Here is a 25,159-nt window from a genome sequence, read left to right on the forward strand (position 1 = left end):
AGCTGGGCCGGGCTGGCCTGGCCTCTGCCAGCTCCCAGGTGATCCTGATATGCAGAGCTGAGAACCAGGGCACCAGCAGGCAGGTCTCAGCCAGGTAGCACAGGTAACAACACACACGCAATGGCGCAAAAAGTTCCACTGTGTCCACATAGCAGCAGACCACTGAGGACCCAACCCTACTCTCTCAGCCATCAGCCCTACTCTCTCTTCTTATTTATTCTGTGAACAAGAATTCACCAAGAGCTTACCAGCTTGTAAAGCAGCACAGGTGAGGGAACTGCAAAGGCTAAGGGACAGTTCTCTCCCTTAAGGGGCCCGCAACCAGGCTAATGAAGAGGCCAAGGGGCTCACACCCATGTGGTGATGGGAGCAGCACCTCCACCTGTGTATGTGGGGATGGTGGTACTGTACTCAAGGCACCGAGTGGCCCCACACTTGCCAGAGAGAATCCACCCACCCAGAGGTGCTGCAGGGAAACAGCCTGAGGCCTTGGAAGCAGCTTGGAAGGCATAGGAGGAGTCTGTACAGCGGTCACACCCATGCCAGAGCCAACAGCCCTTCCATTGCCACAGCAGGCCAACTCTGGGTGCTAGAAGCTCCCCCTAAGCCAAGCCCAAGCTCTGCCTTTCCTTAGTCGCCCTTGGAATTGCTATGGGATGGACAGAAAGACTGGGCCACCTGCCTTTCCAAAATCCACTCTCCTTTCTCACCCACACTACTCCACATGCTTGTGTAGGTGGATTACCCTCAAACAGGAATGTGCTAAAAATCTCACAGGCAGCAGCAAAGCCCTTTGGCCAAGAGGCAGCTGGTTATCCCTTCTAGCAGAGGACCTGCTCTAAGCCCAAGGCAACACTCCCCTCCTCCCCTCCATCCACATAGGACATTACCATGAAAAACATGAAAAGTGAAGTCAGAAGGAGGGGCTCTGAACTCCTTCCCAAATGTCCCAGGCAGTTTCTTAGGGTCACTCTCTCCACTCAGTTGAGGTGCCCAAGCCCTGGCCCTTTCTTCCTCAGCTGTGGTGAAGCCTGGAGTCAGCTCCTGGCTTTCTCTCCCTAATCAAACTTACTGGGGGCCCACAGACAACTCCCACCCCCACAGGCTTTTCTTGCTTTGCCACTCCTGGCTCAAACTGGGCTCCAAGCTGAGCCAGCAGTGTCTCTCAGAGCCCTCCCCCAGCTCAGGTCCCTAACCCTTAGGGCAAGGCCCCTCCCAGAAGGAAGCGCAGCCTGGTGGTGCCAGGCAGAGTCAAACTGGCCGGGCTTGTTTACGAGTCCCTAACCAAGCCCCTAAACGGGAGACACAATCACCGTCTTGAGGAAGGGGCTCTCGGTCCTGCCCCTCCCTGCTGGGACCTCAGACCTCTCCAGATTCCACACTACATGGGCCCTCACAGGCTCTGGAGTCAAAGGCATTTACCCTCCAGCCCCAGCCTGACCAGTTGCTTACTTGCAACTTCAGCAAGTTATTCAACCTCCAAGTCTCATTTACCCCTCTGTAAGAAGATACTATCAGGCAATTCAGGTGGGTGACCACCACTTGTTGGCAGGTCTGTGAGCACCAGAGAGCAGAGACCAGCAGGATTAGTCTAGTTCTCAGAAAATTTTGTGGAATGAATAAAAAACTCCTGACAAGCCTCAGGTGCCTGACACACAGTGGGTGTTCCTGTGCCAGCTTCTCATAACAGTATCTGCAGGGTCATGCTCTTGTCACTGCCCTCCTGTCTCCCCAGCCACACTCCATACTGCCACTGCCTTACTAAAACTGAATGCACTCCCCATTAAAACCCCTCTCCTAAAGCCAACCTCAACTCAGCATGGCATCCATGGCTTTCCTCCAGCCCAGAGCCGGCCCCTCCCTCTATGCCCCACATCCACTATCCCTGTGGTGCCGTGCGAGCTCCATTTGTCACCGTGCCAGTCCTTATCACCCCATCTTACAAATCATTTGTTTGCTTGTCTGTCTTCCCCAGGCTGAGCTCTGGAGGGCAGCGATACGTGAATGTAAACTCAAGTTCTGTTTCCATTTTAGAAACAGGGACACTAAGGCTCAGAGAGTTAATCACTGTCCAAGGTCACAGGGAGAATAAACGGTAGAGCCAGCGTCACCCTCCAGACTTTCTAAGTCCAGTTCCCCTCCACTGCCCTCCAGGAGTCTCTTAGGCTCTGAGAGCCAGGATGGCAGGATCCTGACTTGTCAGGTGAAAGCTGCCTCCTAGGCAGCAGGAGCAGCGAGGAAGAAGAGCCCCCACACTCACAGTGATCACTTCCCGGGGGCAGTGGCTCTCAGCCCCGGTGGGCAACACGAGCAAGCTACGGGGTGGAGCTGACTGCTAGAGGCCAACAGGCCAACCAAAAGGGCAGAGCCACAGGTCCCCTGGGTAAACTGAACTTTATTCCTTCCTCACTCCTCTGACTCTCCAGAACTGCCCAGCCAGCCCTTCTCCAGGGGCTAGCTGCTGATTAAAAGGCACTGAACCCACCCCCAGATCTGACCCTGGCAGACAATAAGGACTCTGGGAAGGCAGCAGGCCTGTCAGCTCAATAATGCAAAACCCTGTTGCTCTGAGTCCACGACAGCTGACTTCAAGTGGATCGGAGGCTGTGCTTATTAACAAAATGAGAAATCTGATCTATGGAAAGAAAACACTACGTGAGGATTAATCCAGGACTGCAGCTTGTGGAGAAGGCTGGGCTGCTGGCCAAGACCAGGGAGCAAGAACAGGATCATGCCTACCTGTCCCTAGAGCAGGTACCAAACAGCAGGAGAGGATGCATCACCTCTGCCCCACCTGCACCTCCTCCTTCGACTTCCAGCAATCATGGCAATCATTTTGGTTTTGCTTTAATTAAAGGCCTGGCACCCTCAGGCTGCTTCTTCCTCTACATAGAGCCAGCAACCAGAGGGAGATTTTTCTTTTCAGGAATCACTTGTAAAAGCTGAGTGACTAACCTACAAGTCCCAACAACTGGCAGGAAAACACTGCAGGGAAAAATTCTGGGCACACACCAACACTCCAGTCAAACAGCCAGAGAAGCTGGGCAACAGGCACTCAGTGATACCCCAAAACAGACTTACAGGAAGCCAGGAGCCAAAGGAAAGCAGACCAACATGGGAGCTCTGACTCCCAGGGCAGGCAGGCAGGTGGGGAGCCTCCTCCCAGTATCTGAGTCTATGTCCTGCCCATGGTACATAGACATTTTCATAATAAGCCCAACTGCACAGGGCTGAAGGTTCACTTGAAGGCACAGTGACCTACTCTGGGACCAAAGGACTCAGTTCAGCCTTCAAGTATCAACCTCCCATCCACCCCCCACCCCCAACCCCGAGCTAAGAGCAGGCTAAACCAGCAATCTCACCACACAGCTTTGTCTCTGGAGGCCAGCCTGAGGCCGCCCATCTGCTTTTTTTCAGACCACTCGAACAACCCTGCTCTGCTGAGAGTACACTCTCTCCTTGAGTCAGGGCTACAGCCTGGCCACATGGCCTGTACTCCTGAAAATGTCTGCTGAAAGGCCCAGGGAGTCCAGACACTGGCAGGTGAGAATGGAGAGGAAGAAGTGAAGCCAGAAGCCAGGAAGCAATAAAGGCTAACTCCAGAAAGGTTCTGGATTTGGGTGACCCAACTTCGTCCCTCCATCTAGGGACTCCTGGAATTCTCCCCCAAGATCAGCCTAGACTCTCTGGAGGCCCCTCCACTACCTGCCAGCTCCTCCCCTCGGTACAAGAGGCACAGCAATCCCCCACATCAGTCAACAAGCCCCTGCCACAGGATTCCTATAGGCAAAGCGCTGCCCCTCCCCCCACTACATATGTCAGAGGGGTGGCCTCCCTGGATTACACCCCTCCTGCTGTTGGGGGGGGGGCTGGGAACCTAGCTTTCCAGATGTGCTTGGCAACTCCTACTAGAAAACACACTAGAGGTGAAGGGGATAGGAGAAGGCATGGATAAATAACTTCAAAACCGTTCCTACCCATCCAGATCAGCACTGGGCCCCCTTCCCCAGGCAGTCTCACGCTGTTCTGGGTGGGGCCGCTGGGAGCATTATCAGGCCAGGTTCCCACCTCTCCATAAGTCACTACCCCCCGCCCAGGGAAAGGCATCCTCCGCCTCCACCCCCAACCAGCTAGGCCTGTGTTAATATGAACAATCTTGGCAGATAAACAGAGAGTGACAAGCTGGGGCCATTCAGTCCCCTCCCTCTGCCAGCCGACCCCCTCCCCCAAGCCCATCTCTCTTCCTGCCAAGCGGCTGCCTGCAGGAGAGATCTGGGGGCAGGGCAGCGAGCCTACCAGCCGCAGGACCTGGCGTTCTGGGAGCGGCCCCCCGAGGCCTGCCGCTGCCTTTGCCAGTCTTTCTGTGGGAGGGGGCAAAAGAAGAGGACCGCAGACCACGCAGGGCCGCAGTTCTAGAAATAGCAAAATCCCACTGTGAGGGGCTGCAGCGGGCGCAGGGCCCTTTGCATAATGGGAGCCCGCCCGCCTGTCAGGCAGCACAGCTTGCCCGACGCTGTTCGGATTAGATTGCTAATGAAAAGGCACAAAGAGCCGGCGCCCGCTCGCTCGCCGACCCCCGCTCCGCGGACCCGCGTCCCGGCCTGGCGCGGCCCCGGGGGCTTTGTGCCCGGGGTCCCCCGCCGCCCGCTCCCCGGCGGGCACCGGGGCCACAAAGCCAGGGCGAGCTGGGGCCACCCTGGGGGTCCGCGTGCGCCCCTCCCAGGCCTGGCGGACACTCGCGCCCCTCCCACGCGCGCAGCCCCACGTCGGCCGGGCGCGCGCCCGCCCACGCCCCTGTCCCCGGGGGCGCGCCCCGCCGCGGCCCCTGCCCGCGCCCCCAGCCACCCCGGCCGCCCCTAACCTCATGTGCATCGGCGGCGGCGTTGCGCCCGCCGGCCGGCCGGCCCTGCTTGCGGCTCCTCGTCTTCGGCGCCCAGCCCGCGCCGCCCCGTCCTCCCGCCGCCGGCCCGGCTCGGCTCCCCGCCCAGCGCGCCCGGAGCGCTGCTCACAGCCGCCCGCCCGGCGCCATCTTGGAAGCTTGTGACGTCGGTGCCGCCTGCTCACCCCTGACCCACAACTGAATGGGCTAGCGGCTGGGCGGGGGTGGGCGGGCCCTGACTGTGGGCGGGGCCTGAGGGGGCGGAGCCGGCGGGCGAGCGGTCCGAGCGCTGGGTGGGGCGGGCGGCCGCGGGACCGCGCCATGGGGGAGGGGCGCCTGGGAGGAACCGGGGACCCCGACCCTGGGCGCCCCCTCGGACCCGTACCCCAGGCGTGGGGGCTGTACCGCTACCTCACCCTCGAAACACCCGGAACCTCACACCCCCTAGAAGGGGACTCTAGTCCCCCGCAGGCCCAGCCCCCACACTCAGAGTTGACCCCCTTTGAGCCTGACCCCGACCCCTCGGAGCCCCCCATCAGGGACGTGTAACCCTGCGCCCCACTTTCAGGACACCTCACCCCGGCTGCGTGTCTCCCGCAGGGACCCCACCTTCTAAGGCGCAGCCGCCGGAGACTGCAGGCTGCGTGGTTTGGGCTCCTGGGGAGACGGGGGATGTTTGGGTCCCGAAGAGAGGGTAGCCCCCTACCCCTGACCCCCGCCTTTCCTCAGGACCCGGTGCCCGCAGCTCCTCAGGTTGGCCCTACCTGCTCCGAGGGCACGGAGGTCGCGATCACGCCGTGCTCAGCCAGCCCCTTCCGGTGACCGCAGCCCCTCGAAGGCCCCTGGGGTCAAGCGACGCGCCCAAGCTGGCCCGCCCGCACCCAGGCTCGTGGCGGTCATTCAGGAGGCCTGTGAGGGGCCGGAGCTGGCCTTGGGCCGCGGCCACTTCTCTCAGGGACCGCGCTCTACTTCCAGCACCAAACAAAGGAACACACCACTGTCAAAGTCTGAGAGGAACCCAGATTTGCCATGTAGAGAAATCATGCCCTAGCACTAGTCAAGACTGAAAACCAATTCAATAACCCCTCAGGAAAGCTGGTGATGTCACTGTTCTTTCCGAATTAATGTGTAAGTTCAATGTAACCCTAACAGGAGGACGTTTCTTAGACCTAACAAAATTCTAAGTCCACCTGGAAGAATAAATAGCCAAAAACAGCTATGGTTTTCCCCTTTGGGAACGAGAAAAGGAATGAGGGCGGACTTGCTGTAACAGATATTAAAACCAATTATAAGGCTAGTGCAATTAATTCAGTACTGTGCAGACCAAGAAACAGAGTAGAAAGCCTAGGAACAGATCCTAGAAATAATAAATGAAAAAGGAAATATCCAACACTCATGAAAAAGGAGATGTCATGTGTCTTGAAGAAAAAATAAATATTCCATGAATAGAGCTTGGTAGAGGACTCACTATTGGAAGAAACTGCTGGGGGAAAAATGTCAATGTTCTACTAAGGAAAGACAAGCAAAATAAAACCACAAGATGCCAGTTTTTTGGTTTTTACCACATTAGAAATCAGTTTTTGCCCCAGCTGGCTTGCTTAGTGGTTAGAGGATCAGCCTGCAGCCTAAAGGGCCTCGGGTTCAATTCCGGCCAAGGGCCCGCACCTCAGTTGCAGGCTTAATCCCCAGCCCAGTAAGGGCATGTGCAGGAGGCAACCAATCGATGTGTCTCTCTCACATCGATGCTTTTCTCTTTCTCTCTCTCTCTTCCACTCTCTGAAAAGCAATGGAAAGAATATCCTCGGGTGAGAATTTAAAAAAAAGAAAAAAAAGAAATCAGTTTCAAATGATAATCTTTAGTCACTTTCACATACTGTTGGAAGCATATAAATTGCTTCAAAATTCCTGAACATGAATTTAGCAGTATGAGTCAAAAAATAAAATCCTTTAAAATGCTCATACTCCTTGGACCAGTGGTAATTCACCTTTCAGGATTCTGTTCTAAAGAAATTAACCACATTTGCAAACAATGTGCTTGTTTATCTGCCTCTCTAACCAGACCAAAGCTTGGAACTCCAGTGCCCAGAGCACACCTGAGACTTTATAGGCATTCAATAGTCACTTGTTTCATTTACATTTGAAAATTAATGTGTAATCATTTTTTCCAAGTGTCATTTATAATAATGAAAAAATCATACACAAAGTTAAAGTCTGATAATAGAGGATTGGTTCAATAGTCCACATGATGGACTGTTAAGCAGCCACTACAAATGGTGTTTATAAGGATATTTTATGATCTGGAAATGTGAAAATGATAGTAAGAAAAAGCAAACTATTAAATTGTATGTAATGAATGCATGCAAAATATTGATCTATGGGGAAGCAAATGAAAAGACATCAAAATATTTACAGAGGTTCTCTCTAGGGGTTGAGATTTTTTTTTTACAGAGGTATATTTTAGTGTGTTTTACTACAAAAGTAACATTTCTTTTTTAAGTTAAATTTATTGCAGTAACATTGGTAATAACATTCTATAATTTTAGGTGTACATTTGTAATTTGACATTTGTGTACTCTATTGCATGCTCACCACCTGAAGTCTAATTTCTTTCCATCCCATATATTTGACCCACTTTGTATTCCCCCCAAAAAAGTAACATTTCTAATTAGAACAATTCTGCCAATACGAAATATATTTTTTGTAAGTCACCCATTCTCCTCCCTCCCAAATTCCCATCTGTCCTCTGAAGTAACATGAACAGTTTGACCTGAATCTCTTTTTTTAACAGGCTTTTCTTGTTTTTATCCTTTTGAAAAATTTTTATTTATTAATTTTAGAGAGAGAGGAAGGGAGAGAAAGAGAAACATCAATTTGTTATTCCACTCATTTATGCATTCATCGGTTGGTTCATGTATGTGCCCTGACCAGGGATCAAACCCGCAACCTTGGCATATTGGGACGATGCTCTAACCAACTGAGCTACCTGGCCAGGGCCTGACCTGTATCTTCACTTCCTTCTCTGACATCAACATGTGTCTGTTCACATGTTACAAAAAAGATATTACTGCTTTGAACTATAAAATATTATATTATATAAACTGTAAATCACTATACAACTTACACTAGATTTGCTCTGTCACCTAAGAACCTATCACAGAAACCTTTCTAGTTTAAGTCCATAATTCATTTTCTTTTTTTTTTTTTTAATCCTCACCTGAGGATATTTTTTCCATTGCTTTTCAGAGAGAGGAGAGAGAGAGAAAGAAAAAAAAAACCATCAATGTGAGAGAGACACATCAACCGGTTGCCTCCCAACCAGGGCTGGGGATCGAGCTTGCAACCAAGATACATGCCCTTGGTCGAAATCGAAGCCAAGACCCTTCAGTCCACAGGCCAATGCTCTAAGCCCTGAGTCAAACTGACTAGGGCTGTAATTCATTCCTTTTAATAGCTGACTGATTCCAGAGTATGAGGGTTCCATAAACACTGTCCTCATTTATGGATATTCAGGTTATTTACAGTTTAGTGCTATTAAACTTATTTTTTAAGTCCCTCGATATATATCTTTACATACTCCTGCCTTTACATGTGCAGAATAGTTTACTCAAAGTAAAATCTATTGGTTGGATGATACGTGGGCATTTTCAGTTTTAATAGGTCCTGTTGGGTATACTTCCCCAAGAATGTGTAGCATTCATATGCTTCAGGTGAGTTTTTGTTTTTCCTGCTCTTTTAACTTTCCCAAACCTTCCAAGTTTTACACACTTAGTAATATTCCTTTTAAATTCAGGGGAAAAGTCCAGAGGGAAGAAAAGATTTCTAAATCTCTGTGAGCTAGACTCTCATCTTTTCTGGTTCCTGGGCAGCCTTGCATGATCTCCCCACCTCCAGTGCCCATCCCCAAGCCCGTTTCCTGAGGAGCACTTCATAAAATCCAAGCATGTTTACTCTCCTGCTTCCAGTGAAATTTTACACAAGCACTTAAAGTTCAAAAGTTAGTAGAAAGCCCTGGCCAGTGTGGCCCAGTTGGTTGAATGTCATCCTGTGCACCAAAAGGCTGCTGGTTCAATTCCTGGTCAGGGCACCTACCTGGGTTGCAGGTTCGATCTCCTGTCAGGGCCTGTGTGGGAGGCAACCAATTGATGTTTCACTCTCACATCAAAGTTTCTCTCTCTCTCTTCCACTCTCTAAGCTTCCCTTGGGGCTCTGCCTGCCCCCTGCGTGGTCAAAAACTCCCCCAGGCCCTGGGCCTTCTGCTCTTGATCAACCCCCCACTTACCCTTTAGTTGTCTCCACCATTAGACTGGCAGAATCTGTTCTGGGGTCTGTTTGCAGGATGCTGTCACCCCTGTGCCTGAACAACACCTGGCCCAAGTGAATGGATGAATGAAGGTGGGGCGGGGTGGAGACGATGGTTGGCAGACCTCTGTTTCTAGGGAAAGCCACTGAGAGGCCCCTGGATCTAAATCCCGGCTGTGCCGCCCTGGCTGGCATAGCTCAGTGAGTTGGAGCATTGTCCAGTATACAAAAAGTTTTTGGGTTCAATTCCCAGACAGGGCATAAAACTAGGTTTCAGGGTTCAATCCCACGTCGGGGCACACATGGAAGGCAACCAATCCATGTTCTCTCTCACATCAATGTCTCTCTCTCTCTCTCTCTCCCCCTTTTCCCCCTCTCTAAAATCAATAAGCATATCCTCAGGTGAGAATAAAAAATAATAAATAAATAAATAAATAAATAAATAAATAAATAAATAAATAAATAAATCCTGGCTGTGCCACTGACCAGCCAGCTGACCCAGAACAGACCTCTATCAGCCTTAGTTTTCCCACCCACAAAATGGGGCTGATAACCATATCTGCAGACCTCTCCTCATTTCAGGTTGGGAGACAGGGTCCTGGGGCTTGGAGAACCTCTTCTGTAGTCAGAGGATGGGAGTGGCTCTTGTGCAGCCTTGTGTTTTCCAAATTCCAGCTTTGCAGTTTTCTTCCTGAGGCCTTCCCCCATCACCAGGGCCCAGTGGAGCTTCCTGGGGCAGTGGGGGAGGGGGCCAGCTCCCTCATGGCCAGGACACCAGGAAGCCCATGGGCTGGGACAGAAGCCTCTGGCCACAGTCACGAGGGAGGCTGAGCCCAGCAGCCCTTATCTTGCCTGACCTTGTGGAGGCTGACCACTCCCTCCTTCTGGAAAATGTGACCCCCTGTCCTTTCTGAGGCCTCTTTCTCCTTAAATCCTCATGGTCCTGGGGGAGGCCTCAGCACCCAATTCAACCCCAAGGTCCAGCACCCTGGGGTGCTTTCACTGGTCTCAGCCCAGCACCACCTTTCAGATGCCTGCCCTGGAGACCCTGATGCATCTCTGACTCAGCAGATCTGTGCCTGCCTGGCTGCCCCCTCCACCTTGTGAAGCTCCGCAGAGCACCCTGTTGCCCAAGTCCTATCTACTGGCCACTCCCAAACCTCCTGCCCTCCCCCTACCAGCTTTCCCAATTCCAGTTTGAATTCCTGACTCTCCCTCCCTCTGGCCTTCTCCCTAGACCCAGGCCCTGCCCCCAGGCTGGGGCAGGAATCCTTCAGATAAGGACATGGGGCAAAGGGACACACCTGGGTTCCAACCCAGCTCTGCCACCAACTTGGCTGAATGACCTTGAATGACCTCCCCTCTCTGAGCCTGAGTTTCTCCATCTGTGCTAGGGAGAAATAATTGCAGTATCTGGGTTGGGTCGCCTTGGGCAGTACGTGAGCTAAGGCACATGCTGAAGGCTTGCAAAGGCCAGTTCTCAGTGGGAAATGCATCTACCTAGAGCCCCAGGCCAACCCTTCCTTGGGCGTCTTGGTCACAAGCCAGTTGTGCTTTTCCTAATTTAGGAACAAATCTGCTGGGGCACAAACCCCAATGCCTGCTCCACACATGGTCCACACCAGGTCTGAATACCTGCATTGAGGGTGCAACGTGGAGTAACGCCCAGTCTGTTGGGGGAGGCAACGGAATAAATGAGTAATTCCAGGGCACAGGGATTATGCCTGGGGGCTGTCCCTGCACAGCGGAGGGACAGCTAGATCCAGTGAGAGCTGCCAAGATAGGAGGAGAGCACTTTTGAAGGACACCTTGGAGTGAGCTGGCTGAAGGGGCAGGACAGGCAGAAGGCCAATTTGGGGGAAAAAGAAATTGGAGACTGAGAATCAGGGAACTGGCCAACCAAGAAGTGGGTGTTCCAGGATTCAGATCCAGCCCCCACCCACTCAGGCTGAACAGGAGAGGCCAAGCCACCAGAAGGGCAACCTCTAGCCAAAGACCCTAACCAAGGGGCTGTGGCCAATGGGGTCCCCTAAGCTGAGGTCAGTATCCTGGAGGTTTAGCCAGGTGGTCAGTTACTGAAGGAATTAAAAGGAGTTTGTCTGAGTGTTCAGGGCACACATACCTGTAGCCAGGTATCAGAGGCCAGGGATTTTAAGAGAAGGGACCTCCAAGTATAGGGCATTCCAGCCCAAAACAGACCCACGGCAGACCCCACCCACCACCTGAGTCAAGGATAGACAGGACTGAGCCCAGAGGCTGGCTAGACCTGGGGGACACTGGGGTATAAGTGATGCTGCCATGGCCCCGGGAACCCTCGGTGCCCAGGTTCCTAAAGCTGGCTCCACCTGGCAGTGTGTTTGGTTTCACAAGCCCAGGGTTGGCCCAGTGTGTTCTACCTTAGGTGGAACCCCTCATTTCCCGCCCCCCCAGCCTTCAAATCTGACCTCCATGGGGCTGAGACAAGGAGAGGAAGTGTGACCAAAAGGTGGAACCTGAGCTGTTTATATTGTCTTTCATGTTGTGTTCTTGTGAACACATTTCGTTTAATGACTGAAATTGGTCAGTTAACCTTACATTTTAAAAATGCCTAGTGGCAGAGGTGGAGGGGGATGGATGGGCTAATCCCAGGGGGCTCTGGCAAGAATGGGGTTCCCACAGCAGGTGGGCCAAAGGAAAGGCTAAAAGGAGCCACTTAACTGTCTTCATGTTGCTTTTATGGCAGCTACTTTTGCTCCGGCCACTGGGTCTCAGTGTCCTGGTTTGTGAAACGGGATATTGCATCCAATGTGTGGCGAGTGAGAACAGATAACGATAAGAAATGCCTGAAAGTCTCTCCTCTCTGGGGGAGGGCTGGTGAGGTACTGAGACCTGCCCTGACCAGAGGCCCCTGGGCAGAAGTGGACAGTGCCAGGTCAGGCTCAGTGACCCTCGCTCCGGAACTCTCCAGACTCCTTAGACACTGCCTCTTTCACCATTCTGTAGGCTCCTCTTTGCCCTCTGGCCAGCTGGGCTTTCCATCCCCCTTTCTCCCCCTGGGCAGGCCTGGACAGGCTATGGGCCTCCAAGTCATCTGGTCAGTCGGGGAGGAGCCCAGTACAGGTCATGACCAGGCATTCACTCCTTCCCAGCCTGCCCACCTCACTAGACCTGCATGGCCTCCCCTTGCCCCTGATCAAAGTCTTCAGGCTCTCAGGGCCCTTGGGGAAGGTCGACTGGGCCCAGAACCATCTGCCCCTGCCCCAAACTCCTGCCACCTGTGCCTTCACCAGCTTTCTTGTTCTTCCTTTGAGTCCTGACCCTTGGCCAAGTGCTCCACTCACAGAATCTACTCAAAACACCCTCCCTTCCCCTCCAAGGATGAGGAAACTGAGGCTCAGAGAGGCCTCCTAGTTGTCTACTGGCAGGCCAGGTTCCAGAGCCCAGTTGCTCCACCACTCAGTGGCCCTGCCTTCCATAGCCCACCTGGCTCTGTGCTTCTTTATCCACTCACCAAAACTTCCCATGGCCTCAGGGAAACTAGGACTACAGGAGGGGGACTGCAAGAAAAATGAAGAGAGGCTTTCTGGTGGCTGGGTGGCAGACTTGCCAGGCCTGACACTGGTCCTGGGTCCTCTGGAAGAACGGCCCTTATGGGTCCCTGTGTGGAGGAGGTTCCCCAGGGTTCTCTAGGGAGAGAGGAGGGAGAGAACAGGGCTGGGTGGGACCTGAATCCCAGGCTTGAAGGGTCAGAGGCATTTGCTGCTCACGTGACACTGGGGCTCAGGACCTGAGCAGGCAGGTGTGGGCCCAGCTGCTCTTGCTCTGCCCAGGTGTGGTCCCTGGAGAGCAACCCTCAGTGTACCCAGCCTGCCCCCTAGTGGCAGCATGAGGAAGCTCCGGAGGACTTTGAAACCCTTCCAGAAGAGGGGGCCCTACCAGTTGGTGGGCACCTGCCCTCAATCCATTTCTCTCTTCCTGTGCCTCTGCTGGGCTGTCCTCTCCTGCAGCAGCAGCTTTCTTACTGGTCATCATCCTTAGGTTCTATCCTGGGTTGTGAGCTCACAGGGATCTGATAGTTTGAAAAACTGTGAAAGCTGAGAAGAGACACTTGTACCCCCATGTTCATAGCAGCACTATTCACAATAGCCCAAAAAGTAGAAACAACTCAAGTGTTCTCTGACAGATGAATGGGTAAACAAAATTTGATACATCCATACAATGGAATATTATTGAGCCTTAAAAAGAAATTAAATTCTGATACATGCTACAACATGGATGAAACTTGAGGACATTATGCTAAGTGAAATAAGCCAAGCATGAAAAGACAAGTTTACTATATCCGGGCCACTTACATGAGGTCCCTAGAGCAGTCAATGAATGCATGAAAAAGTGGAACAACAAATCAATGTTTCTCTCTCTCTCTCCCTTTCTCTAAAATCAATCAATAAAAATAAGATAAAATATTATTTTTCTTTTTTCTATCAACATTTTAATATGGGGTTGAACATAAGACAGAAAAATAACATTCTGGTCACTTTTTTTAAGAGGCAAGCTTTCCTTGAGACTTTCATACATGACAATGGATGAATAATGTTAACCTCTTAAAAAAAAATTTAATAATCACAGAAAGGCACTTCTCCAAATACATGTCATAGTTAATGACAACTCCAAACCAGCTTGTCACAGTCTAGGGGCTGCTTGTCCTGTTTTCCTTTGGAAACACCTGAGTTCAGTTAAGCCCTGATGCTCTCAGAGGCTGGGGGATGCTAAAGGACTGCCATCGGTTTCACACAGTGGCTTTCATGGAGGCGAGGAGGGGTGCTGTGAAAGGGTCTGCATGCTTGTTTCTCTTCTGGCAGGTGGTGGGCAGCCAGAGGCCACTACCCCTTTTGATAACCTTGCTCACTCTCCATGAAGGGACATGTGGTCCAGTAGGTGGGCTGGGACAAGGCCTCTGTGGCCGCCTGACTCCCCATAATAGAATCCCTTGTCATCCACAGGCCCATAGACTGTGACCAGGTCTCCAGCCTTCAGTGACAGCTTGCCCTTCATCTGGCCCCCTGCTTGCCCATCCTTGGGGTTATAGTCCAGAGCTGCCATCATGGTCACTGGAATGCACAGTGGGGGTCTCCTGGGGTTCCCTTGGGGCAGAGAGAAGGAGTCCTGGGGGTCAGTGAGCCCCCCAAAGTCATCTAGGTGGGCCACAGAGGGCAGGTGTCCTTGCACTGGCAAATGCCACCTCCTATCAGTCCTCTCCATGCCCTCCTCCACCTCAGCCACCAGGTGCCCAGGGATGTTGCCCACTTGACCGTTGCATTCCCCATGGTAGAAGCCTTGGGAGTCCTGAAAGCCCCACACTCTCAGCAACTGCCCTTTCTGGAAGGCCAGCTCCTCCTCTGCAGCCTTGGGGTTGGCAGACATCACCAAGGGCTCATAATCAAAGAGTGCCACAAAGACCCTGACAGAAGTGTCCATGCCCGCCTCCAGCAATGGGAGGTCTCCACCAGACATCTTAATAACTTTGCTGGATGAAGTTGGACAAAGTGCAGAGCTGGGCTCATGGAGCGGTCTCTCTCTCTTGCTCCTCAGAGCCTTACCTCGCCTACTCCGGGTCCTAAGCTCCCTTCTCTGCTCTTGCCTCTCTGTGGCCCATGGACTGAAGCACACTACCTCCTCCTCCTCCTGCAAAATGTCATGGAAGTCAGACACCAGTCGTTGGCTGGTGCCCATTTGGGAAGGTGTGAACACTTGGGCATCGTGCTTTTGTCTAAGAACCTTCTCAAGGGCAGCCTTTTCCTGACAGGCTTCTTTCCTGGGCCCATACTCAGGGGACAGATGGACGACTCCCAGAGCAGGGCTTTGGCTGGTGCCCATGTGCCAGTAGTGGTCTTCTCCCCCCTCAGACTGGCCACTGGGCAGAGGCCGCCTGTGGTTCTGTGAACTCTTCTGAAAGAGGTCTTCTATGCGGACCTCCCAGGCCTCTGTGGGCCCCTGGATTTGGCTGCCAGCCCCTGTAGTTGGACATTCCTCTTCTGAACTCAGATTGGGCATTGGGGAGTGCTTCCCTGGGGGTTCTTCAGGGTATGCTTCTAGGAACTTGGCCAGGGGTTCCCCACATCTTTTGGGGATGTGGGAGCTGGCCTTGGCACTCAGTGGAGCCAGCGCCAGCCTCTGAGGGTAGATGGGGAAGGTGACTCTGCAGGGGGATGGGTCACCACAGGTGTAACTAAAGGGGGAGGTCTCTGTCAATCTGTTACAGTTAAAACTGTCATGAGGGATCTGAGCTGGCACCGAATCCAGTGACTCGCCACAAAGTGAAATGGTTCTCACAGAGACCTTCTGGCACATGAGGGGCAGCTGGAGCTGGGACAATTCCAACAGGGTGCTCCCAGCAGTGGCATCAGTGATCTCTGCAACCTTGAGCCCATCAGCATACACAGCATAGCCAGTGACCTGGACTCCGTTGGAGAACCCGACCGAGTCGATAGTCACTGGGAGCCAGCTGACCACCAGGAGGCCTGGTAAGGTGTGACGCTCTACCAGCACGTCCAGTGGAGGGTCAGGGGGTCCTGCCAAGGGTGTATCAAAGGTGACAGTGGAGGACATAGTTTCCCAGTGCACCTGCATCAAGTCCCATGGCAGCTGCACCTCCACCTGCACCTGGTACCGTGTGCTGGGATGCAGGCTGTGGAAAGTGTAGCTGCTCACACCCGCTGGGGTCAGGGCATGCTTCTGGTCATTGAGGTACACCACATGTGGGTGGCTGCTGCTGCTGTAGACCCAGGTGATCTCGGCCGACGTGGCCGCAACATTCCGAAGGTGTAGTTGCTTGGGGGCCACACAAAGGACCCCTTTAGCCCCTGGAAGGGATCCAGAGAAGCCCTGCTCCTCCACACTCTGCAGTGAGCCCAGCCAGCCATCTTCTGTCTTGGCATCTGAGATCTCTATTGCCACTTCTGTCTTGGACACCATTTGGCATGTCTCCCTGTCCACAGCTCCCTTAGCTTTCCCAGGCAATAAGCTGCAACTAGTGTCTTCCTTTGAAGCTTTGCCCTGTTCAGCTGGGAGTTGAACAGGGTCAGGGTCAGAGTCAGGTGACACTGGGGGCAGGCAGCCAAGGATGTCACTGTCTGGAATGTGCTCCACCAGGTTGGAGGGCACAAGGCCCCGCCGGCCATCCTCAAGCTCCCCTTCATAGAAGCCATCTTCGTCCATGTCCCCAAAGATATATACGTAATCCCCAGCTGTGAGGGGCAGCTCACTCTCGGGGTGCTCATTGGGTCCCTCAAATGGGTTGTAGCTATATCGAACCAGGAAGACTTTGAGCTTGGGGGTGGCAGGGACCTCTGAGTCTCCCACTTCCAGGGTCAAGGACACATTGTCAGGATCCAGATCCTCCACCTCACTGGCTGTGTCCATGTCCAGAGTAAGGCAAGATGGCACGGTGGCCCACATGGATTCCACCTCAGAGGAGGAGTTTGACTGGGGGCTGGTTTTCTTGGCCTGGGCTCTACAGTCCAGAGGTTGGCTGTCCGGGACTGTGTCAGGCACTTGGGGGACACTGGCTGGCTCCACAAGGGCAACTGGGCTCTCTAGCAGAGAGGCTTCCTTCTCCTGTTTGTCTCTGCGAGGCTGTGAACCTTGGTCTTCAGGCCCTGGCTGGAATTTGGTCCTTCTGCTATTCCTGCCTTGGGAATCCAAGGCTTGGGAGGTCTCCCAGGATTCCTGGGGACGGTGACCAGGCTGACACTGCAGCACCCGCATCTCCTCCCGGTTAGCCTGGAGATCACGCAATGCCTTCTGCAGGTCATGCAGCAGCTGTTGCCTGTACTCCCCGCACGTCGCCTGCTGCAGCAGCAGCTGCTTCACCAGCAAGCCGGAGGCGTCGCGCTCCTGGCACGCGCGGCCCAGCTGCTCGCGTACATCGTTATTCTCGGCTGCCACCTTCCGCGTCCAGTCGGCTTGGGCCTGCAGCCGCGCGTTTTCCTTGGCCAGCCAGGCGCCCTCGCGTAGCACCGCCTGCAGCTGTGCCTCGGCCTCCTCGCCGCGCCGCCGCGCCGCCGCCGCCTGCGCCCCCAGCTCCTCGCACTCGCGCCGCCGCGCGCCCAGCTCGCGCTCCAGCGCCTGCACCTGGCACAGCACCTCCTCGCTGGGTGCCCTCTGGCCGCCCGCCTCCGCCAGGGCGCGGCTCGTAGCCTGCTGCAGAGTCAGCTGCCTCTGCAGGCGCAGCACCTCCCGCTGGGACTCTCGCTGCAGCCGGTCCAAGTCGCTGACTTTGAGCCACTGGGCGCTCGCCGCGTCCCCACTGGGGTGCGGGGTGCTGCCGAGGCCGGAGGCGACGCGCGCCTGCAGCAAGTGACACTCGTGCTGCAACTCTTCTATCTGCTTGTCCTTGGCCAGCAGCGCGCTCGCCTGCTCCGACAAGTCCCGGGCGCGCTGAAGGGCGAAGGCCTGGCACAGCTCCAGGCCAACGCGGCTCTCCCCAGGCACAGGCGCGCTCACAGCCCGCAGGTTAGTTTCTTGCAGCTTGCGGGCCCGGTCCTCCAGGCGGCGAGCCAGGCCAGTTAGCTCCGCGTGCTTCACCTTGAGCCGCTTTACCTTCTCCTCCGCCTTGTCTGGGAAACCCGAGCGCCGCAGCCGCATGTTCTCTCGCAGCAGGCCGGAGCAACGGCGCGCCAGCACCTCCAACGCCTCGGACAGTTCCGAGTTCTGCTTCACAAGCTCGTGGTAGTCCAGGCTCAGCGGCGACAGGGTCAGAGCCTCGCAGGGCTGGCTCCCGGAGTCTTTTCTTGTACCGTCGCTAGGTCCCCTGTGCTCCGATGGTGGTGGCAGCGGCGGGGGACTCGGGGAGTCCAGGATGAAAGTGTCTGGAGAAGAGGAGGCCCGCTCCTCGGATTCGGGGGCCTTGGGACGACGCAGGGTGCTGTCGAGCGAGCGGGAACGCGTTGGTGCTAAGGAATCGAGGGAGCCAGCGCGCGCGGGGAGCCGGCTGTCGCGGGAGTTGGAGCCCGCTGCGGGCACCACGTCGAGGGAGCGGGAGCGCACGCGAACGCTGGCGCTCAGGCCGTCGAGGGATTCGAGTCGACAGGCGAACTTTGGGGGATGGTGTGAGTCGCCGGCGGTCTCGGGGTGCGGCTCTTCCGAAGAATGCACAGCCTGGAGATCCGGGGTGTCGGGCAAAACCGGGTGCCAGCGGAAGTGCTCCAGAACGTACTTGAGGAAAAGCTCGCGCTCCACATCGAGCGCCGCCTGCAGGTGGCGGATGCGCGAGGCCTGCTCGCCGTCGGTCTCCCAGCGAAGCTGCGCCAGCACTTCTTGCAGGCGACAGCGACACTGCGCGGCGGGGAGTTCGGGCGCCCCCGCGCGGCCGCAGTAGCCGCGGTTCACCAGCTCCGCGGCCAGCTGGCGCTGCAGCTCCCGCGCCTGGCGAACAACGCCGTCGCGCTCACGGTGCAGCAGCTGCCGCAGCTGCCGCATCTCGGCCTCCTTCCAACGCAGCAGCTGCCGGATCTCGCCCTCGCGCTCCCTCAGCATCTTCTCCTGCAGCTGCCGCAACTCCCGACAGCTCTGTGCCTCCCACTTGGAGCGCAGATGGTCAACCAGCTGCTGCCTCTCCCGCTCCGCTGCCTCCCGCAGCTGGCGCGCCTCGGCCGCGAAGTGCCGCCGCTCCTCCCGCCCGCGCGCTCGCTCCGCCTCCAGCTCGGCCCGCAGCTTCTCCAGCTCCCGCTTCTGCTCCTCCAGCACCGCCGCCGTTGGGCCCGGACTAGCCAGCTTCTTGGGTGTCGCGCGGCTGCCACCGGAAGAGTTAGGCGAGTCCTTGGTCATGGTGGCTGCTGCCCGGCCAGACGCCTGAAGTCGCCTGGCCCAGGCCTCCGCTCGCCAACGGCTGCCGCCCCAGCGGGCCAACCGCCCCGCGCGCCCCTTCCGGCGCCCCCGGGGGTCTCCGCGCGCCCCTTCCGCCTCTGGGCGTGTTCTCTCATCCTTTGCTATGGGTGCACAAGCCCTCGCTCCTCTCCCAGCTGCCTAGGCCGGGGATAGGCTCTCGACACCCCTGCTCAACCCACCCCGCGTCCTTCCCGGGCTATCCAGGGGTCTCTGGCTCCAGGCCTTTCCCTGTTCTTGGCACCATGGCCCTTGAGACAGACCCAGACACTCTCCCAGGCACTGTACAATCCCTTTTAGGCCAACAGGCTGGTGGGAAGTCAGGCTGCTCCTCTGGGCCTGGAGAAACAGGCTCCGTGTGTGTCAAAATCACAGATGGGGCGTGAGCAGACCTCACCTGGCCCTGCCATGGGTTCAGGTAGCTGAAAACCTGCAACAGGATATGCCCAAACTTGGGGGTGGGCCCTGGGCCCCCAGCTAGGGGAGGGTGCATCTGGTGGTGCCTGCAACCCGACTTTGCCGACCCTTTCAAGTCTCCCTATGGTACTAAGCACCTGCATACATTATCTATTTAAACCTCCTATGCCTACAGATGGGAACTTTTATTTTTTTGTAGTGAATTTCATTTACTTATTTTTATTATTATTTTTGTTTAAAATATTACAGATGTCCCTTTTTCTTCCCAATGACCCATTCCACCCCATTCCACACCCCTCCCCCAGATGGGAACTTTTGAGCCCATAACCTAGGCTTGGTGCTAGCTGAGACAGGAGAAGGGCTTCTTCAAGGACCAAAGTCCTTACCTGCAAAATTCTTGTTCCAGAGTCCATGGGGATTCAGACTCTATCGGCTCATTCGTAGAGTTGCAGCTGTGAGGACCCCTCCCCAGTCTCACTCCCCGGGGGAGTCACATTCTGCGTCTGCAGAAGGAAGAGGTTCAGGTGCGGGGAGTGAGAGAATGGGGCTGCCATGGGGGCCAGCTTGCCCTTTGGTGTGGCCCCGGAGTGCTGGGGTCGGCCTGCTTCTACAGAAGGTAAAGCTAGAGGCCCCTATGGGCCCAGCTGGGTCCCCACACCACCTCCCAGGAAACAGCAACACCAGAGAACTTTCCATGGTTCTCCAAGGGTAGTGCAATCAGCTGGTTAGGGCTGAAGGACCTCTGGAGTTAAACAGCTCTTCAGCTTCTTGTGCCACTTCCATGTCTTCATCTATGAAATGGACCAATAATGCAGCAGCTTTCTGGGCTGTGTGACCTCCCAGAGTTCCCTGACCTCTCTGAGCATCCATTTCCTCTGTTTGTGAGGTTTCAATGAAGTGAGAGCACAGAGGCCTGGTTAGCAGCTGACTAATTTTAATCCTAGTCCCCTTTGGCAGGTAGAAAAACCGAAGACTGCAAAGCAGGGATTTGGCTGAGACTGGGCAGGGCTGCCATGGTGGAAGCAGCACAGGTACTCTCTGTGCTCCCTGGACTCACTCTGGATGCCTTGTGGCAGGTGGGAAGCCTTAGAGACCTGGGTTTCTATCTAGGCTCTACCACTTTTTGACTGGGTAACCATGGCTGGTTACTGCACCTCTCCCAGCTTCTACACAATGTGTGTATCGATAGCAGCAGCCTCCCAGAGTTGGAGGACAGCAGGACTCTTTCAGCTGAAAGCTGGGTGTGCAGTAGGAGCAGCACCACAGTTTGGGTAAGTTCTCATCTTCCCACTCAGGGCTTGAACTGGACCCTCACAAGCTCCTTCCAGGAGTCTGAAGAATATTCCTGGCTCAAAGACCTTTGGGCATTTGCATGTGTTGTTCCCCCTGCTTGGGATACCAACCTTGCCTGATACAAAAATAACAATGTCCATGGTAGATCAAAAACCTGCTAGGTGCCATGCTAAGTTCTTGCCATACATTATTTAAATATGATTTTATTGATTTCAGAGAGAGGAAGAGAAAGGGAGAGAGAAATAGAAACATCAATGATGAGAGTCATTGATTGGCTGCCTCCTGCACGCCCTCTACAAGGATTCGAGCCCACAACCCAGGCATGTGCCCTGAGTAGGTACCAAACCATGACCTCCTGGTTCATGGGTCAGTGCTCAACCATTGGGCCACACTGGCCAGGCGCCATATATTATTTAAACCATCCAATTTATAGATGAGGTGTCTCAAGCCCCAATGGATTAAGAGTTCTGCTCAAGATAACCCAGCTGGTTAGTGGATCCCACACAACCCCTAGTTCTATGCACTCACGTACTACTAACCTTGTCTTGTCCTTTGGCCTCAGCTTATCAGTTCCTCCTCCAGGAAGCCGTCCCTGTCTCCCCAGGACTCTAGTGCCCTCATTGCTCTACTGGCACCTCTTCCTTTTGGAGCAGGGGCGTGTCTGATACCCTTGTGTGTCCCTGCCCAGGGTGGGCTTAGAGGAAGAGTAAGTAAAAAGTCCCTCCCCAGAAAGAAGGGGTGGGAACCCAGGGCCAGGCAGGCAGGAAGGGTATGAAGGGCACTGCCTGACCTGCCAACCGACCTGGCAGTAAGGGCTGGGGCCCCAGACTCCAGGGTGCTCATCAGGGCCTTGGGCAGAGGATTCAGGCTGGGCTGGAAGTGAGGGTTTGGCCTCAGTAAAGGTTTTGGTGGGGTTCTGAGCTGCAGAGCACACACACACACACACACACACACACACACACACACACACACACACAGCTTCTCTCAGCTTGGCTACCTATGTAGTTAGGAGCTCAGGAGCCCTACTTAAATCTGCCTCCTCCCTGCCCTTTTTACCCCAGCACCAAGTGGCTCCTGAGATGAAGACTGATGTCTGGTACCTGGCCATTTGCATCCAGGCCATATTGTTGTGGTCACACTGGAGACCTCTTTGCTTCTGGGTCTATGGTGTAGACCTGGCCTTCGCGATACCTAGAGCCTGTCACAACTCAGGCTCTGCGGCTCTGACGCCCACACAACCCCTTTGAGTGAATCTTCCATTCCCCAACAGCTTCTCTTCTGTGACTGATCTTCCCGAGTTGCTCCTGGTGCAGGACAGACAGGTCCTGTCACTTACAAAGTAATTTTCCCAGGTAGCTGGACAGGTGCTCTTGGTCCCATCTCACAGGTGGGAAGAAAAACTGAGGTTCTGAAAAGCAGGTGCTGTATTCATTCAACATGTGGCCCTGTGGGCTCCACCCTTTTTTTTTTTTTTTTTAATCCTCAACTGAGGATACTTTTTCCATTGCTTTACAGAGAGAGTGGAAAGGAGAGAGAGAGACATTGATATGAGAGAAACACATTGATTGGCTGCCTCCTGCACATGCCCTGACTGGGACCGGGGTTCAAGCTGCAACCGAGGTGCATGCCCTTGGTCGGAATCGAACCTGGGACCCTTCAGTCTGCGGGCTGATGCTCTAACCACTGAGCCAAACTGGCTAGGGCACCACCGTTTTTGCTGTACTCATATTTTCAAACCAGGTTCCCTTGAATCACTGATGTGCCTCAGGAGATGCCTTTGGGCCTCAGTGAGTAACAGGAACACAGGGAATCATGGCTCCTGATGGTCTCTTTGAGAGGTGAGTGGATGTGTGCGGGGGGTGGTAGGCAAGATGCAAGGATGGCCTTAGTTTTGAACTGGTGCTGGGCCACTGGACATAGTAGCTGCGGGGAGGGTTTCTGCAGGCAGTCCTCACTACAGCTCTGACAGAGGGGGATCTGGGGGTGGGTGGGAGCAGATGGCTTGCCAGAGCTGTACTGTCACTTCAGGGTGGTGGGTGGGGCTCCACAACCGGATGTCCTGCTGCAGCTTAGAGTAGAGCCTCCAGCAGGTCAGGAGGGCAGGCTGCCACCAAGGAAGAGGACTCTGGGGTGAGTCTCTGGGGACCCCACAGTCACCACCCAGCAGCTCCCCATGCTGGCACCACCTATGGCATGTCACTTGGAATGTGGTTGTGTGGATGAGCAAACCAGGGTTTCCCCAGGGCCGGGCTTCTGCCATCCCTGTACCCATCATGTTATACAGTGATTGTCCCATTCACCTGCCTGTCACCCCCTTCGGCTCTGAGCTGGGAGGATAGAGACTGGCATTATTTCACCATGTCATTGCATTCTCTGGGTCTTGGCTTTCTTGCCGATAGCATGAAAGGGATGGATTACATGGGTGGTTCTCAAACTGGGTTCCTTAGGGCTCCAGGTTCCTGGGAAATACCATAGGACTGTTAGGGTTGGAGAGGATATGCCAGGAGTTGAAGGGGAAACACAGTCTCTACTGCTTCAATAGTGTCCTTTATGAGACTCTGAGAGGACTTTGGTTTAACAGTGTTTTAAAGAGGTATGCTGCTAGAAACAAATTTGAAAACCTCCCGGTTAGAGATCCTTCTGTGAATTATATGCGAACGCATATGCTACCCTAACAGTCTGTGATTCCACTGACCCTGAGAGAAGGCACGTGCCCCCTTCACGTCCTGGTTCACCCCACATCGCCAGCCCTGTATTCCATGCGGCCTCTCCCCACAGCCCCAGCTGATCACCTTTGAGCCATTGGTCATGGGGCCTGGAATCCTGGGGAGTCTGGTTCACATCCTCCTGTGCCAGCCTGGCCTGGCCCCGTTTCAGTTCTGCCCCCCAATCACTGGGTTTTGCAGAGCTCGCCTGACCTTGATGAAGGCCATGGGCTCCATCCTGAGGGCCCACCAAAAGGTTTTAAGTTTCCTAACTTCTGCAGCTGTGGAAGTCCCGGCTTTCCACTCCACCTCCCTTATTTTTGGGTCAGTGTGTTCTCTGTCTGTTCTCTGATGTCGTCTCAGTATCTGGAACAGCACCTGGCACATGGTAAGTGCTCAATAAATACGTGACTGAAGAAGACAGAGGCAACCCGGCTGGCACGGCTCAGTGATCCAGGAGATCATGGTTCAATTCCTGGTCAGGGCACATGCCTGGGTTGTGGGCTTGACCCGCAGTAGGAGGCGTGTAGGAGGCAGCCAATCAATGGCTCTTTCATCACTCTTTTATCTCTCTCTCTCCCTCTCCCTTCCTCTCTCTGGAATCAATAAAGATATATTAAAAAAAAAAAAAAAAAAAGCAGACAGGCTAGATGTGACGACCTCTTGTCCTCATGGAGTTTACAGTCTAACAGGGACACAGAGGTTAAACACAAACATGGCAAAGGAACGTGGTGAACTCAGAGCTTGGGCACATACTGTGAGTGAGGGACATGGTACTGATGTGGAGAAGCAGCCCATCAGTGCCGGTTCCCCGAGAAATGAGGTAGGAGAGTGTATGAGGTCTGCACAGAGCTGAGATCATATTTCAGGCAGAGAGAACTGCAAAGACCTGCAGTCTGGCTTCCTGCACTGGCCCTCTCCCATGCCCACCCCACACAGGGCAGGCCCACACTCCTGTGGCACTGACTCTTCATAATTCTGCCATGGTTCTCCTTTGCCTGAGGAGAAACTGGAACTTGGAGAGGAAGGGTCACTTAGCAGGATCCCAACCAGGTCTTCTCACTCCAGGTCATGGGAAGGACTGGCACCCCCACCACTGCCCCTTCCTGGATGGGGCTGGATACCTGGAGAAGGGCCTTGCTGCTCTCTGCCTCCGCTTCCTGGGCCCTGCAGCCTGCTCTGGATGATCCACATCCTCTTGGGCAGGGAGGGACACTGTGTGCCAGCTTTCAGCTCTCTGGCTGGGGGCCCTGGCCTGCTGGACTGCTTCTGGTCCCGGCAGCCCAGGCCTAGATCCTCAGGCATGTGCCTCTGTGGGTGGCCAGCCTGCCCCCACCTGTACTTTACATGCCTTGTTCCTGAGTCCTTACCACAGCCAGGGAGGCTGGCACTGTCCTCTGCATTTAAGGAAACTGCCCAGGATCACACAAGGACTTGTGCCCAGGCCTGTGTCTGGGCTCTGAACTAGTGCCACATAACCTCACCCACTGGCTCTGGCAGCCAGAGTCTAATTGTCATCCCCAAGCCCTCAAATGACTACTGCTTCCTGAGGACCCTGTTGCTCTTGGCAGCATCACAGTTTTCCAGCTAGCCAGTGTTGCCAGGACAGACCTACCTTCCATCTTCTGCCATCTCCACTTCTCTCCCCTCTGGACCTATTCCAATCACCTTTCCTTCTCAGCAGCCTGAAATACGAGGCCTTGCC

The 25,159-nt window shown here is 54.6% G+C and overlaps 1 protein-coding gene across 1 annotated transcript; it reads right to left on the reverse strand.

Annotated features, from left to right (window-relative positions):
• Positions 1–14,059: 14,059 nt before the first annotated feature.
• LOC107530453 (RIMS-binding protein 3B-like) lies at positions 14,060–18,982 on the reverse strand. The gene has a single exon (XM_087828582.1). It carries the CDS (start codon positions 18,980–18,982, stop codon positions 14,060–14,062), a length of 4,923 nt encoding a protein of 1,640 aa, XP_087684708.1.
• Positions 18,983–25,159: the final 6,177 nt, after the last annotated feature.

The sequence above is a fragment of the Miniopterus natalensis genome, chromosome 20 (assembly GCF_054644295.1).
Source record: "Miniopterus natalensis isolate mMinNat1 chromosome 20, mMinNat1.hap1, whole genome shotgun sequence".
NCBI lineage: Eukaryota > Metazoa > Chordata > Mammalia > Chiroptera > Miniopteridae > Miniopterus > Miniopterus natalensis.